This window comes from Brassica oleracea, chromosome C1 (assembly GCF_000695525.1).
Source record: "Brassica oleracea var. oleracea cultivar TO1000 chromosome C1, BOL, whole genome shotgun sequence".
Lineage (NCBI taxonomy): Eukaryota > Viridiplantae > Streptophyta > Magnoliopsida > Brassicales > Brassicaceae > Brassica > Brassica oleracea.
The window spans coordinates 15,025,426-15,039,629 of record NC_027748.1 but is presented as its reverse complement, the minus strand read 5'-3'; the positions used below and the strand labels follow the sequence as shown (position 1 = coordinate 15,039,629).

At 35.9% G+C, this 14,204-nt stretch overlaps 2 protein-coding genes across 2 annotated transcripts; one reads left to right on the top strand and one right to left on the bottom strand.

Annotated features, from left to right (window-relative positions):
• The first annotated feature begins 2,741 nt into the window (after nucleotides 1-2,741).
• LOC106308661 lies at nucleotides 2,742-5,270 on the top strand. The gene is made up of 3 exons (XM_013745800.1): nucleotides 2,742-3,881; nucleotides 4,312-4,570; nucleotides 4,684-5,270. The coding sequence occupies exons 1-3, from the start codon at nucleotides 2,821-2,823 to the stop codon at nucleotides 4,852-4,854; spliced, it is 1,491 nt and encodes a 496-aa protein (XP_013601254.1). The 5' UTR covers nucleotides 2,742-2,820; the 3' UTR covers nucleotides 4,855-5,270.
• Nucleotides 5,271-8,125: 2,855 nt separating this feature from the next.
• Nucleotides 8,126-10,298, bottom strand: LOC106308651 (beta-amylase 3, chloroplastic-like). Its single transcript, XM_013745794.1, has 4 exons — nucleotides 9,666-10,298; nucleotides 9,373-9,583; nucleotides 9,169-9,279; nucleotides 8,126-9,095 (listed from the first exon to the last, which is right to left on the bottom strand). The coding sequence occupies exons 1-4, from the start codon at nucleotides 10,193-10,195 to the stop codon at nucleotides 8,301-8,303; spliced, it is 1,647 nt and encodes a 548-aa protein (XP_013601248.1). The 5' UTR covers nucleotides 10,196-10,298; the 3' UTR covers nucleotides 8,126-8,300.
• Nucleotides 10,299-14,204: the final 3,906 nt, after the last annotated feature.

Below are 14,204 nucleotides of genomic sequence, written 5' to 3'. Positions count from 1 at the left end.
ATCAGATCTTTATTATTCAAAATCATTAATTGTCATATATACTTTACCCACATTAAGCAATTCCGTAATCTTTATTTAAGGAAATAATAAATGACATTAATAATGAATTTATGGTTAGTTTAATAAAAAGCTTATTATATAATTAAATGGATCAACCTATTTCTCTAATAATTTTAAGAATCATCCTATTGATGACATGTGGCTACAAAAAAAAGTTGTAATGTTTCGCAAATAATACGGGGATCTCGTCGTTTAGCTTTGTTCCTTTCCATCATTACAACTTCAGGATTTATTTTTATTTTGCAAGGCTCTGTCTGAATGTAGATAACAATTAACTATCTACATTGGAAAGATGCGTTTGGGAGCCCATAGAAAAGGATAGAGACATGCACTTTTGGATGATATGAGAATATCTTATATACTATATATAACGTCAAGTTGCCTAAACTTTATCCCTCCACTCATTGGATCGGTTTTGAACGGTGTCGTTTCTATCGTCTCGAGGCATTTGTAGATAGCCGCTTTATTGGTGACACGTGGCTATAGATTACCAGCTCAAACCATCAGGTGACACATCTTTCCTCTTATCATCTTGTTATTTACAGTACTACCCCTTATGCTAATCTTCCTTTACTTGTACTAGAAGAAAAAGAGTTATCAAATTAAACGGCTGATCTGTGATCATGAATCTAATTAAGCCAAGAGTCATGAGTCATGACACAGTTAAAATAGTTCTGATTGAATTGATGACCTTTTCTCTTATTTCAAAACTCTATTTGTTAATTGCTATTTTTGTATTACCAATTCAGATCCTTTAAGTGTTGAATTCATACTTTAGAGTTTAATATTAATTAAGGTCTATTATTTACAAATATAATGTATGATTATAAATTTAGGGAGTTAAAATCCCATCTTAATCGTCATCAGAGCCGTGCGAACGTTTACCGCTGCCCGAAGCGATTACAAATTTAAATCACAAAAAATTATGCAGTAAAAAAGTAATATATAATGTTCAAAATAACAATAGTATAAATTACTATAGAATATAAACATGTAAAATTAAATTAACAAACAAAGTATTATTTTACAAAATTATTAATTAAAATTTTATCAATTTTTTTAATAATTAGTTCTTTTAGATATAATAATAAAGTCATTTAATGTTTCTTATATCATATTCAAACAAAAGTAAGAATTTATCAAATTAGCTTATAAATATTTTAGAAAATACATCCAAAACTATTACCCTTAACCACTTCAATTACTCTAATTCATTAGTAATTAACAATTATCTATATATTGTAACTTAAGAAACCCATGTTTTATCATAAATCCATGTTTTTCTTTATCTTAGCTACCACTCCGCTTTAAATAAAGTAAACTCATGCTTTTATTATGCCCTGATCTTACATAAAATGACGCCCATGATTTTTAAAAAAAATTTTGCTGTCCTAAGCGGATGTTTCTTTTTCTATAACTGAGGCACGGGCCTGATTGTCATTGGACTTTTTCTTGTTTAGGTACCAGTCTATGAGTAAAGTTTTTCATTTCCATTGTTAAACTGTAATGTTTAAGGCCCTTGTTATTGTTATAATAAGATTATTAAATTGGAATTTGCCTTCATGACCTTACTTATTGGATTTATCTAAATTTGTTAATCCATACAAAACATATAACATAACTATCTGATGACGCATATGGCTCGGTTCTACTTCTGAACTTTTAAAATATACTTTCTCTGTACCATTTTAATGGTGTTTAAGATTTTTACACAAATATTAAGAAAATTTAAATTTCTATGCAATTTATCTTGGTTACATAAAATTGAAATAAATAAAATCAGTCTAACCAATAAAAAAAACATGTAGTATTTTGTAATTGGTTGCAAATTTCAATTGACATTAAATTTTATCTAAAAATGTGAGAACATCACTTATTATGAAACAAAATAAAAATGTTTAAACACCACTTAAAATGATACGGAGGGAGTATACAGATTTTGTTCTCAGCAGGGATGTATAAACTAAAAAGTCAGTTTACCTTTCACAAATCCAAATATCACCTTGCTACATATGCTTGGGCGGCAAGATGACAATATTATATTTCATTAAGGACGGTCAATATTAGAATGGTTGAATGGAAATACAATTCTATTAAAAATTTACTAGTCAAAATATGCGAAATCGCCATAGTCTTCTACTATTCTACATACTTTATTTTTTTAAAATTAACATCAGGTTAGTAATAGGTTTGATGTGTTTTGTCTGATTAACATTAATCAATATAAGTAGTATGATTAAAAACATGAAAATTGTGATGTTTGTCATGGCAGCCACGTAGAAGCAGACTGCACAAGTCAAATTCCTTGTATTAGTCACAATTCAACAAAACCATCTAGATAAATTCTCTTGCCACTTTTACAAGTTATTGACATATTAATGACCTAAAATAGTCTTAAATAGGAGAGAATTAATTCACCAACCTGAATCCTAAACTTTTATGCACGGCATAAATGTTTGAGCATTGAATCTCTAAGCATTTAATTATCACACTAAAAAAAGGGGAGTCATCTGGTGGTATCTTATCACAATAATACTCTATGATTAGTGAGGTGAAGGATTTAACAAATCACATTAAAAACAAAACTTAATTATCAAGTGGGGACGAATGGCAAAGATGTAAATAAACAGAAACGCAAGGGACTTATTTAACCAACCCTCTCTTTACCTTAGCTTCAAAACAGAGATCCTCCTCATCATCATCATCATTTCGCGTCTCTCTGATCACAGAAACCCTAATTTTTCCAGATTCTGTATGTAAATGCATCTAAAGAATTCAACTGTAGCAGAACGGCGGTTCATCGGAAAAGAAGCCGCCAGTTATCCACCTTGCTCCGATTTGGATCCGAAACCAAAGATTAAGCATCATCGCCCCCTTCAAGTACCCGAAACTCTGACCCCAGAGAAACCCACGTACCGAACCACCATTGGAGCAAACCCTTATAATCAATCGCAAGCCCAGAGCCATCTCGCCGTTGGAATCCCAGATTCACCGTCTCCGCAAAAGAGGCCTGCAGCGGCGGCTCAATCCTCTCATCCGTTTAACGATTTCCGCCGCGGAGGAGGAAGCAACCGCGGAAGCTTGGGTCTTCTGTCGTTTCTCTCGTCGTCTCTTCCGTCGAATCAGAAGCTGCTCCGTCAAGTCATCCGAGTTCGTTTGATATGTTTCCACCTCCGTTTCCTGCTTCTCCTCTCCGTTCCTCCTCTCTACATCTTCTTCCTCTTAATCAGTGTCCGGGTCCTCCTCCTCTTCCTCTTCTCGATCATCGCTTTCTCGTTCATCCTCTCGATCTCTCTCAAGTTCGCTCTCCCTCACCTACCGTCGATTCGTCTCTTCATCGCTCGCTTGCTCTCCCTGAGCCCCACAAGATCCTCCTCCTCCTCTCAAGAGAGGACCAAACAGGTTGTTTGGTCTATCGGGTCGAAGCCAGTTACAGAGAAGAAGACTAACTCTGGCTCTTGGGTTCAGAAGTACAGCTCTGGGGATGTGTACGAGGGAGAGTTTCTTAGGGGGAAGTGTTCAGGGAGTGGAGTTTATTACTATTCGATGAAGGGTAAGTACGAAGGGGATTGGGTTGATGGGAAGTATGATGGCTTTGGAGTTGAGACGTGGTCTAAAGGAAGTAGGTACAGAGGTCAATACAGGCAAGGGATGAGACATGGAACTGGAATCTATAGGTTTTATACTGGGGATGTGTATGCTGGTGAGTGGTCTAATGGACAGAGCCATGGATGTGGTGTGTATACCTCTGAGGATGGTAGTAGGTTTGTTGGAGAGTTCAAATGGGGTGTTAAACATGGTCTTGGTCACTACCATTTCAGGTGAGATATCATCAGTTTTTATGTTGGTTTGTTTGCTAGCTCTGTGCATTGTCTTTTCTTATTGGCTCGAACACTATAGAGTCATTTAAATTTGTAGAAATGGTTGAGCTTTTGGGTATAAGGGTGAACTTTAAAGCCACATGTTATTGATGTCTAATGGTTTGGTAAAGTTACTATGGTTTCTGAAAAGTTTTGGTTCTGTCTCGACTTTGTCGTTACGGTTAGGCTGTAGTAGGTCCATGTCTATGTTGCTAGTGGGGACGTTCTAAAAGTGTATTGCTTTCAATCATGAGTTCTTGATGATGGATTGCTAGGCGCCCCTCACCTTTTTTGTTGCTGACTTGAGCGTTGATCATAAAACAATTGCATCATCTTCCCTTCTTTAGTGATTACGCATCTGACTTGAAAGCCATGTATGTCCCTATTGCAGAAATGGCGATACATATGCTGGAGAGTACTTTGCAGACAGGATGCATGGTTTTGGAGTGTATCTATTTGGAAACGGACATCGGTATGAAGGAGCCTGGCATGAAGGGAGAAGGCAAGGGCTTGGTATGTACACATTCAGGAACGGTGAGACACAGGCTGGACATTGGGAAAACGGTGTACTCAGCTGTCCTACCGAGCAGACCACCCGTCCCGATTCATCCTTTTCAATCAGTCACTCCAAGGTTCTAGACACTGTCCAGGTAGCCTATAATAACCTTATCTTTAAGAATTTATATCCAGTAATTGGTTCAAATGAAATGGGTTACGCTTATGAGTTTTTAACCCTTATCTCTTTTCTCTCTTCTGTTTACAGCAAGCAAGGAAAGCAGCTGAGAAAGCACGTGAAGTTGTGAAAGTGGAAGAGAGAGTGAACAGAGCAGTGATGGTCGCAAACCGAGCAGCTAATGCTGCTAGAGTTGCTGCTACAAAGGCTGTTCAAACCCAAACATATTACAGTAGTGGCGGCGGCGATGATCCCTTGTGAGTAGTTACTGTGGCAAAAGCTTTTGACATAGTCAGCAACCATGAATATCACCTCGAACCTCTTGGATGACACGTGGTAGAAAGAGAGAGAGAAAGACGTCTAGAGAAGACACTCAAAAATTTGCATCTACGTTGAGATTTTTGTGAAGGTAAACGAACCACTTGGAACCATTGTCGAGATCTCATAAGTAAATAAATAATAGATCTGGGCTACGGAGCAAGGCTATACAGGTTTCCTCCCACTTCTTTTAGACTTGTTTTTATAAACAAGGCTGGTTTTATAAACTGTACATAGAGGTTGTTGAAGAGTAAGCAATGTGTGTTAACAATAGATCGTTGTAACCCAATGTAAGAGAAGCAACAAAACATTGTCTTCTTGTTACAAAAACGTGTGAAAATAACATCTCTTCCCACTAAGATTTGCTTTTAATAGAAAAAATGACATGAGAATCCAGATTTGAGTCAACTTGACAAACCCCCAACAAAGATAATATAGAAAACTGACAGTTATTATAGATATGAATTGATGTTGTACAAAACTGACATTATATAAACTTATCCTTGAAAGTATCAAACTTTTACCAAATTCTGTTTTTTTTTATGTATACACAAGAAACCCAGATTGATTGATTGATATAACATTGTAAGAGAAAAAAAAAATGCACTGTTTGAGATATCTTTATTCTTTATTATCCATTACCACACTGTATAATGTACCTATGTGGGTGAGAATCTACACTAGAGAATCCTCCTCAACCTTATCAATGATCTTACTTCTGACAAAAGTTTTGTCACAAAACCCACATAAAGGTCAATTCCTGAGTGTAACAAAAGATCTTTGTAACCCATGTAAGAGAAGAAGCAACAAAACATTTGTCCAACGTGTGAAAACAACACCTCTTCCTAGTACATTTCTTTCAATCTTAGAAGATTTTTCAAGAAGAGAAGTTAGCTCAGAAACAAATTAAGGTCCCCAAGACAGAGTCACGCCCCTCTTCTCCAACTCCCCTTCCTTTACTTCATAGAGCAACTTGATTGCGTTATCTGTTGAGAGAGCATGCAATGGAATTATGTAATTTCTGAAACTTGTCTCTCGCTTCCTCTTCATCAATCAGATTCTCTTTTACCTCCTCAGGGAGTAAGGCCAGCGCACTTGGAAAGGGTCAAACAAACAATTAAGTTCCATCATCCATACATACATACATACTTGGCAAGCAACAGTGGGCAGCTGAAGTTACCTGGAAACACCTCTGACAAAACCAAAATTGTAACCCTCAAGAACAGATTCCTTGAATTCTCCTCCTCCAAACCACCAGCGTCTTTCCCAGCCAAAATCTAGGCTAGAGCAAGAAAAGAAACCAAGACGATTTCGCACTTGTCAGTCCATACATTATTAGGCCAGGAATATTATCGAACCAGGGGTTTAGGATTACAACATAACGTAACATCATGAACAAACGAAAAAGAGAGTCAAAAAGAAAATATGAAACTGTAAAGGAGAAACCTTCAGATGACAGCATCGTTAGTTAGTTACGGCGGCGATAGAACGACCAGGCAAGAGATAGAGAGAGAACTTGGAGAGAATTAGTAATAATGGAGCAGTGAAGGATGAATTTGCAATTTCTAATTAAAAAAAAAGTGTACATTTTACTTTTGATTTAACGCATGAAGGTTAAAATGGGAACTGTTCTCAAATATTGGCACATGCCCATCATATGATTTTCTCCTGCAATTAATTCTAAGGAGAAATGACCGAAAAAAATACCATAAAAGAGATGCAGAAAACCAAATGGTGGCAATCTCTGGCGTATTCTCCAACGTCTTTTGCATTTATCTCTAGCTCCGACTTGTCCATTTCTCGTTTCTCCTCTTTCCATTCCTTCGAAAAAAGAGCTCGGCGGTTTGATATAAGAACTCCATCGCCGATTCTTCTTCTCTTCCTCCTCCCCCATTCGTCAATTAGGTACTCCAATTGATTCGAAGATGGAAGCTCTTTGTTTCGATTTCGATTGTTGCCACTTACAATTTCCATAATGTTGATAATAATTTCTTGCACTTTGTTCCGAGGAGCAATTGTTGTATAAACCATGATGTGTTCTCATATGAAAAATTTACCAAACAATTCAATTCATAAGAAATGCATATTGATCGAGGATCGGGATAAGAAGAGGATTGTAAGAAAAAAATTGCATATTATAATGAGATGAGAGAGTTTGAAGATGGAAATTTCATAGCATACATAGTCATATAAAGTGTTGTACATCATCTTCTCTTTCTACAAATTCTAAAGCTTTAACACTATACTGCTTTGTTCTCACTCTCTATTGTTTATTATTCATACCATACTATATATGTACCTACAGATAAAAACAATAGATTTTATACTTCAAAATTAATATGAAAACATCGTAGATGTAAATAACTGGTGAAAAGAGCGTTCGGAGAAGAGAAGAGAAGAGCAGTCACAATTCACAAATTGGATAAACACACTAAAAAACATTGCATCAAATTGAGAATGCAAGCATGTAATTATAAAAACAGTCCTAAAAATTAATACATAATTAAGAAACAGACCCCATAATTTTTATTAGTAGATGTATTTATGTGAATGTAAAAACAAAAAAGATGTGTAATGAAAAAAATGCAGACTTACATATAGTTGGAAATTCTCTGGCCAGTCGCTATCGGCAAATGAGAACCGAGTGCGTTTGTTTCCAAGGAAACTGAATGCACCACCCTTTTTTTTTTGATGAAATTTTAAATTTATTGATCATCGCTAAAAGAATATATGAAAACATGTACAACTATGAGCAGTTCATACAACTACCGCCCATTTTTGTTGTGCTATGGAAAAGATAGAAAGAGAAGAAATTAATGAGTGTGTTAGTGGATGTATTTATAGTGGCGGGAAACTAGGTTATTGTTAATGGGTCTTAGGCGAACCCATATAATAATGTGACTCTAATAAATAAAAACTCAACTCAAATCACTCTCCAATCTGAGACCATAACAGCTTTCTTCATTCCAATAACTCGGACGGATCCCCCATAGGTGCATATAAGTAGGTACTCCAATTGATTCGAAAAGCTCTTTGTTTCGAATTCAATTGTTGCCACTTACGATTTCCAGAATGTTGGTAATAATTTCTTGCACTTTGCTCTGATGAGCAATTGTTGTACAAACAATGATGTGTTCTCATATAAAAAATTTACCAGACAATTCAGTTCACAAGAAATGCATATTGATCGAGGATTGGGAAAAGAGGAGGATTGTAAGAGAAAAAAATAGCATATTATAATGAGACGAGAGTTTGAAGATGAAAATTTTATAGCATAAGTGTACATCATCTTTTCTTTCTGCACATTCTAAAAGCTTTAATAGTATATTGCTTTGTTTGTTTATTATTCATACCACACTGTATTGTGTTACCTATGTGGAGTGGAAATTTTACACTAGAGAAGCTTCCTCAACCTTCCTGCTTCTTCTGACAAACCCAACATAAAGGTCACTTCCTGTAGTGTCTTCTTCAGATAATTGTCTCCTCCTCCCATCACCACGACCTTCCTTCATCTTCTTCACAAACTCCACCAGCTGCTGCCAATTTTGACCCTCAAACAACCTCTTGTTCATTCTCAGGTACGTAAATGTTGTCAACCCGTTTCCCGAATCTGACCTATTCGTTGCAACCACCTGTCCGAACGCGCTCGAGTCGTATCTCTCTAACGCATTCTCCCCCGCTAGCTCTGTTCCAGCCTGCCTCGTCGCGCTCTGCACTTGCTTAACCAGACCTTCTGGGGAGCAGTTCGCGTGCTCCGGTTGTTCACCGTCTCTCATCTCCATGCAGGTGAAGTTTAGGACAACACCGTGTTTGTTGAACATCTTAGCTATTGGTAGATACCCGTCGTGGTTTCTTGTGTTGTAGTATCCAGCGGTTAGCTCAGCGGCGTGTGACCTGGTGTTGTAGTGCCAGTGGATTCCGGCTACTTTTCCAGATAGCTTAGCTCCGGTTCCTTGGAAGACTCCTTTAGCTGAAGCTAGGAGCTTGTCTCCGTGCTCAAGTAGCTTCCCTGAGTACCACTCCATGAAGAACTTTCCGTACTCGCTGTTCCATGTCCCGTCTCTCCTGAAGAAATCAGTATCTTCCGGGAGGTTCATGTACTCTCCGGCGTCATGTGGTCCACTTGTTCCCCAGTTAGTCTTTCTGACTGATTCAGCGTATGCTTGAAGGGACGATCTCATATACTGCAAATCAAGAAGTATCGTGATCTTAGAAGAAAGTGGTTGGATGTTCTCATCATGTCATGTCTTAACATACCTTGTCATAGCACTGGAACTCGCCAATTCCAGGGAACTTCCATGTCCCGTTGCTCTCAGGGTATGAAGGGTATCTCAATTCTCCACAAGGTCCCATTCCCACTTGAATCTCCTGTAATAACATGAATAAGTGATGATACAATATGATTAGATCACTGTATATTTGCTCATGTGTTATATGAAGTTGATTTTATGATCTGCTTACCGCAATAACTCCTCCTATGTAATGATCAAATCTTTCACGGAAGCTCCTCATGAAATCTGAGTAGACCTGGATAGGTGTTCTTCCTCTTAGGACAGGGACAGAGTCACATCCCAAGGAGATGTACTCAGGGTTCCTTCTTCCAGATTTGTCTGTGTAGACAAGATCAGGGTTCTTGCTGATCTCTTCAAGCACCCATGGGGGCAAGGGTATACTATATTTTTTTAAAGAGACAAACCATTAGCTAAGCTAGAAATAAATAGACAAGATCTTATTCATTAGAGGCCTTTCATTACCTGCAAGAGTCTCCAACGTTTCCACCACATTGATGGAAAGACATAACAACCTGGAGCTTGAGACCATGCTTCTGAACCATATGTATAAGCTCGGCATAGCCTTCCCAATTATACTTCATAGGTCCATCTTTCTCCACCAACCCCCACCAAGCATCAACCATTACACCTTCTACGCCAGCTCCTTTTAGAGCCATCAAACTGGCGTTCATGGCTCTTGGTTTGTTCAAGTGCCCTGACATTGTCACCGTGTCCAGCGGTAACATGACGAAAACAGGAACGCTGGAGTCATTCTTGGGGTGTGGGTAGGAGAGAACGTGGAGCTTCTCCCATCTTTGAGTGGCTTCTTCACCTTCTAGCTTGAAAGTCTTCTCATGAGTGAACATTTCCTTAACCGAGCTTTTTGCTTGGAATTGATAAGTTGGTGGCTTCATTTTGGCAAATGACATGTTGGAGGAGCTTTCATGGTTTCTTGAGCTTTTTGTATCTTTACGTTTGATTAGAGAACTTGAGGAATTTAATGTTAACTCCATTGTTTTCTTTCTCTCTGTTCAGTTGAACAAAAAATGAGTAGAGAGAGAATAGAAATGTTGGTGCTTGAGAGAAGAGATATGTTTGTGTGTTTGAGAGAAGATGATGCTTGTGTGTTTGCATATTATAAAGAAAACTGATTGGCTGTGATTTAAAGGACAATATTTGACTAAAATGGAGAGAAAATATCATAAAAGGTTGCTTTAGTTCCATTTTTCACATATCACATGGTTCACACACAAACCAAAATGAAAAAGTGTAGATTTCACATCAGTAGCTACATACTACAGATTTTCAAATTCATCTGTGTATGCAAGTGTATGTAATTAAATTTATTTATCCTCATGTTGGTAAATTATTTATTTACTCACTACTGCAATATTTATCTAATCTTGAAATTTGCTCTTGATAATATAGATAAGCTTTGAACACATGGTTCGTGTGGCTTAAAATGTTTTTTAAGGTCTCTTGATTCTAGTTTGGAAAAGAAGATAAGTGCAAGGAAGGATTTATTTCAGTATTAAAATCAATATCTTGTGGTGGCTGTTAACTCTGCCTTTTTTTTCTTCTCCTTGGACTTCCCTTCCTGAACGATTTGTGTTTTCCAACTAAGCACCAGTTCATTGACCCATCTAATATTTTCTAACAAAAAACTAATATTTTCACTGAGATTTGTTCTCATGGCCATCTTGCCTGGTTGAGCAAGTAAACTAAATTTATATTGTTTAAAGTGCGACAGTTTGATGCAATAAGCCCTTATCAGTATAGTGTATGTAATGCTTAATACTTGTGCCTTTGATCTTTTATAAGCCATTTGAGTTTCACATGTTCTGTTCGAAACACGACCAGGCCGACTGCAAATAATACTGGGAATCTTTCTCTATATTTATCTTTTTCTAGCTGACTCATTTGAAAGTGACAATCTGGTCTTTATTCAGGTGACATAGATTGCGCTTTTGGCTATTTCTTCATCGAGGACAATGTTGTTGTCTTTATTCTCGTTTTTAATTCTCACCATTAGTTTTTTTGAGCGGTAGGAAATTGATCCTTATCGCTTTGGCACCTTCTCTTCTTTGGCTTGTGCTTTTCTATTCACAAGGTTCTAGGAGTACACTGACTCAAATATGTACGCTCTCCGTATCCTAATCTAGGAAAATGTGTTGTAAATAAAACCGGGAGGGTTATAATTTTTGAACATACATTCCCATTATCTATCCATATGTTAATTCAAAGACTAGAGTAATCTTGTGCTAATGTATCTAGATGTATATAATGTTCGGTTTCCGGTTTTGTTCGGGTAACAACGATATACTAGATTTTGATTCGCGCTTAGAAAGCACATGTTTATTTTTGAAATTAAATAAATTCTTCTTATAATAAATTCTTCTTATATAATTTTTATATAAGATAATGTATAGGTTTGAGTACATTTATTCAGATGCACTGAACTATACCAAACTGAAAAAAAAAACAGAATTAAGCTGAATTTCATAAATAACTGAGCATATTCTATATCTTTAGAACCGAAAAATAGAAACCGAACTGAGAACCAAATAAATACTTCAAATTTTAAAATATAAATTATATACCCACAAATATTAATTATATTTAATTTATAAATAACCAAATATCTTAAAAATACTATTTATAAACTAAATTATGCGAAAAAAATTAATGACTCGAATATTTTTTATTCAAACAATTAATAGTTAATTTTTTATCCTATTGTTTTTTCAAATAACCTAAACTACCCGATTTAAAGCGCAAGATATTTTACATTTGTGAAAATTCAATAAAAAGTATCATATGCATTGTTAAAATTTGTAAAGTAAATAAACATGTTCTATTTAAACTAGTCTTTTTTTTTACTAATTCCATTTAAATCTCCAGTTTAGATCCATTTAATTTTTTTATGATAAGATTAATCATTTAAATTATGGGAGAATAATAAATGAGTTAATTTAAATTATGTAAAGTATTTATATAGTTAGAGAATTATAAAGCAAGATCAAAAAATAGTTAAGTTTAATGAAATGGTCTAACAAACTTGTTTAATTAGATTTTTTAAGAATTTTTTTTTTGATAGTACAGATGCTTGCATGTTGTGACAACACGCTTTATTGTGACTTTTTTTTTTGACTACTGTGACTCTTTTTGGTATTAAAAATAAAGCTCTACGGTAAGCATTGTTTGTTGGAAAATAATGACTGTGACATTGTTATATTGTTGAGTTGGCTTTTAATATTTTATTAAGGGAAAATTCTTATTGTCATTTTCACTGAAATCTTTTCTTTCTTTCTTCTAGAGCAAGTAAACAAAGTTTGATACCTTTTTCTTTAATGTCCACGGAAACTTTTGAGCTTTGTTATGGACCGATGGTGGAAAAAGTACAAAGCGTATGGACTTGTTCACACACGCATCAGCAAGTTAGCGAGTCTTCTTCCTACGTAACTTAACCCTCCCCACTATTCTTTATCTTCCTATTTCTTACTACTATACACATAGTTTCAGACTTTAATCTTCAGTTTTTACTGCTTGATCTTGGTCCTTATCTGATCTGATTAGACTTCTCTGTCTTGGCATTAAAAACTACAGTTATAATCCATGTAAATCGTGGGATGATGACTTGTTGTATTGGCTTAACGAATTTGATTCGGTTGGTTTGTTAGTATAGATAAGGCAAAACGCTAAACTAATCTTCGTATAAGTATGTAGCGTCTTGTGAAACATATAGTAGCTAAAGAGAGATTGTATAAGGCGCCACAACCTACAACGATTTGGTTTTGGGGGTTAGGAGTTAGGACAATGGTCAAAGGGTATTTATCATCATCTAGGCTTAACTTTAAGTTGAACTTGTGAGACCTTAAGAGGTCAGAACCTTAACAGTTAAGCTTTTAGTTTGTCAAATTGTCTGTAAGATAATTTTTTCTGCTTTGGTAATGTGATAACTGATAAGTGAACATCCAACAGAAATACGTCTTTTACCAAAAACCAAATACAAATATCACTTGGAATAGAAATTATTACAAGATATTTTATCTCCCATTCTTCTTATGTTGAATCATTTTCAGAAAGGACAAGACATTGTTTCCCATAAAAAAATATCCAAGGAAGATATTTCTAGTCTACATGTAGACAGAATAATGCAAAGATATTTTGTAATTGTTTTTTTGATTCAGGAACCAACAAGAGAGGTTTTCAATATTCTGCAATGGGTAAAGTTGAACCGTTGTTGCCAGGTCGGTAACATTTGACATTGACACTGCATGGACCCAACTGAATGTGATTCTCTTCTCTGCCCAATCACATTGTGTGTAGAGAGCCAAACTCGAACTCTGGACTTATTCCAACTAGAGTACTCGACAATGATTTTACAACACAGTTTAACTCAGAATTGGATCATTAGCATGTAGCTTACTCTCTGAATCAGGCATCAATAGAACCGAGTGTGTGGTATCTCCAATTTTAGAACACCTTTCTGTGGATTAAACGAAAGATGATCTCAAGACTGACCTCCTTTCTCAAGTGCTATACCGTAATACATAATTACGATTCTCTTTTGTCCAAGCATATCATTGTTTTTTAAATTACAGTGTTGCAATCTTACGGTAACTATGCAGGGAGACAAAAACATCATCAAGTTTGATGGTGATCAAAACTCTTGACTTAGAGTTAAGATTCTTCTACAATGTTCCAAGTCTGCTTCAACTTTCTTCAGTGTGCTCATCTAAACACGAAAGTTATTACAGTTTGGGAGATATAGATCCCCTATTTACTTCTAATAAACAAGATCTTCGACCTGCGTCGTCTCTGAATTAACTTATTAAACAGATTTTAATATTTGTATGTATATATCTTCTCTGCATCTTATCATGTACACTTCCGCCTTCGACTTGGCAAATGGAACCACAAATATAGCCAGTTACCATTTACTCTGTGAGCTAACCACATTACTGTATCGATTGCAACGCGAATGGACTACACGCCTAACTCAAATCATACACTCTTAGA

Coding starts and splice junctions, on each gene's coding strand:
- LOC106308661 (XM_013745800.1), top strand. CDS start 2,821: ATGCATCTAAAGAATTCAACTGTAGCAGAACGGCGGTTCATCGGAAAA. Junction 3,882..4,311: donor CTTGGTCACTACCATTTCAG/GTGAGATATCAT, acceptor TCCCTATTGCAG/AAATGGCGATACATATGCTG. Junction 4,571..4,683: donor AGGTTCTAGACACTGTCCAG/GTAGCCTATAAT, acceptor TTCTGTTTACAG/CAAGCAAGGAAAGCAGCTGA.
- LOC106308651 (XM_013745794.1), bottom strand. CDS start 10,195: ATGGAGTTAACATTAAATTCCTCAAGTTCTCTAATCAAACGTAAAGAT. Junction 9,584..9,665: donor AACGTTGGAGACTCTTGCAG/GTAATGAAAGGC, acceptor AAAAAAATATAG/TATACCCTTGCCCCCATGGG. Junction 9,280..9,372: donor ACATAGGAGGAGTTATTGCG/GTAAGCAGATCA, acceptor ATGTTATTACAG/GAGATTCAAGTGGGAATGGG.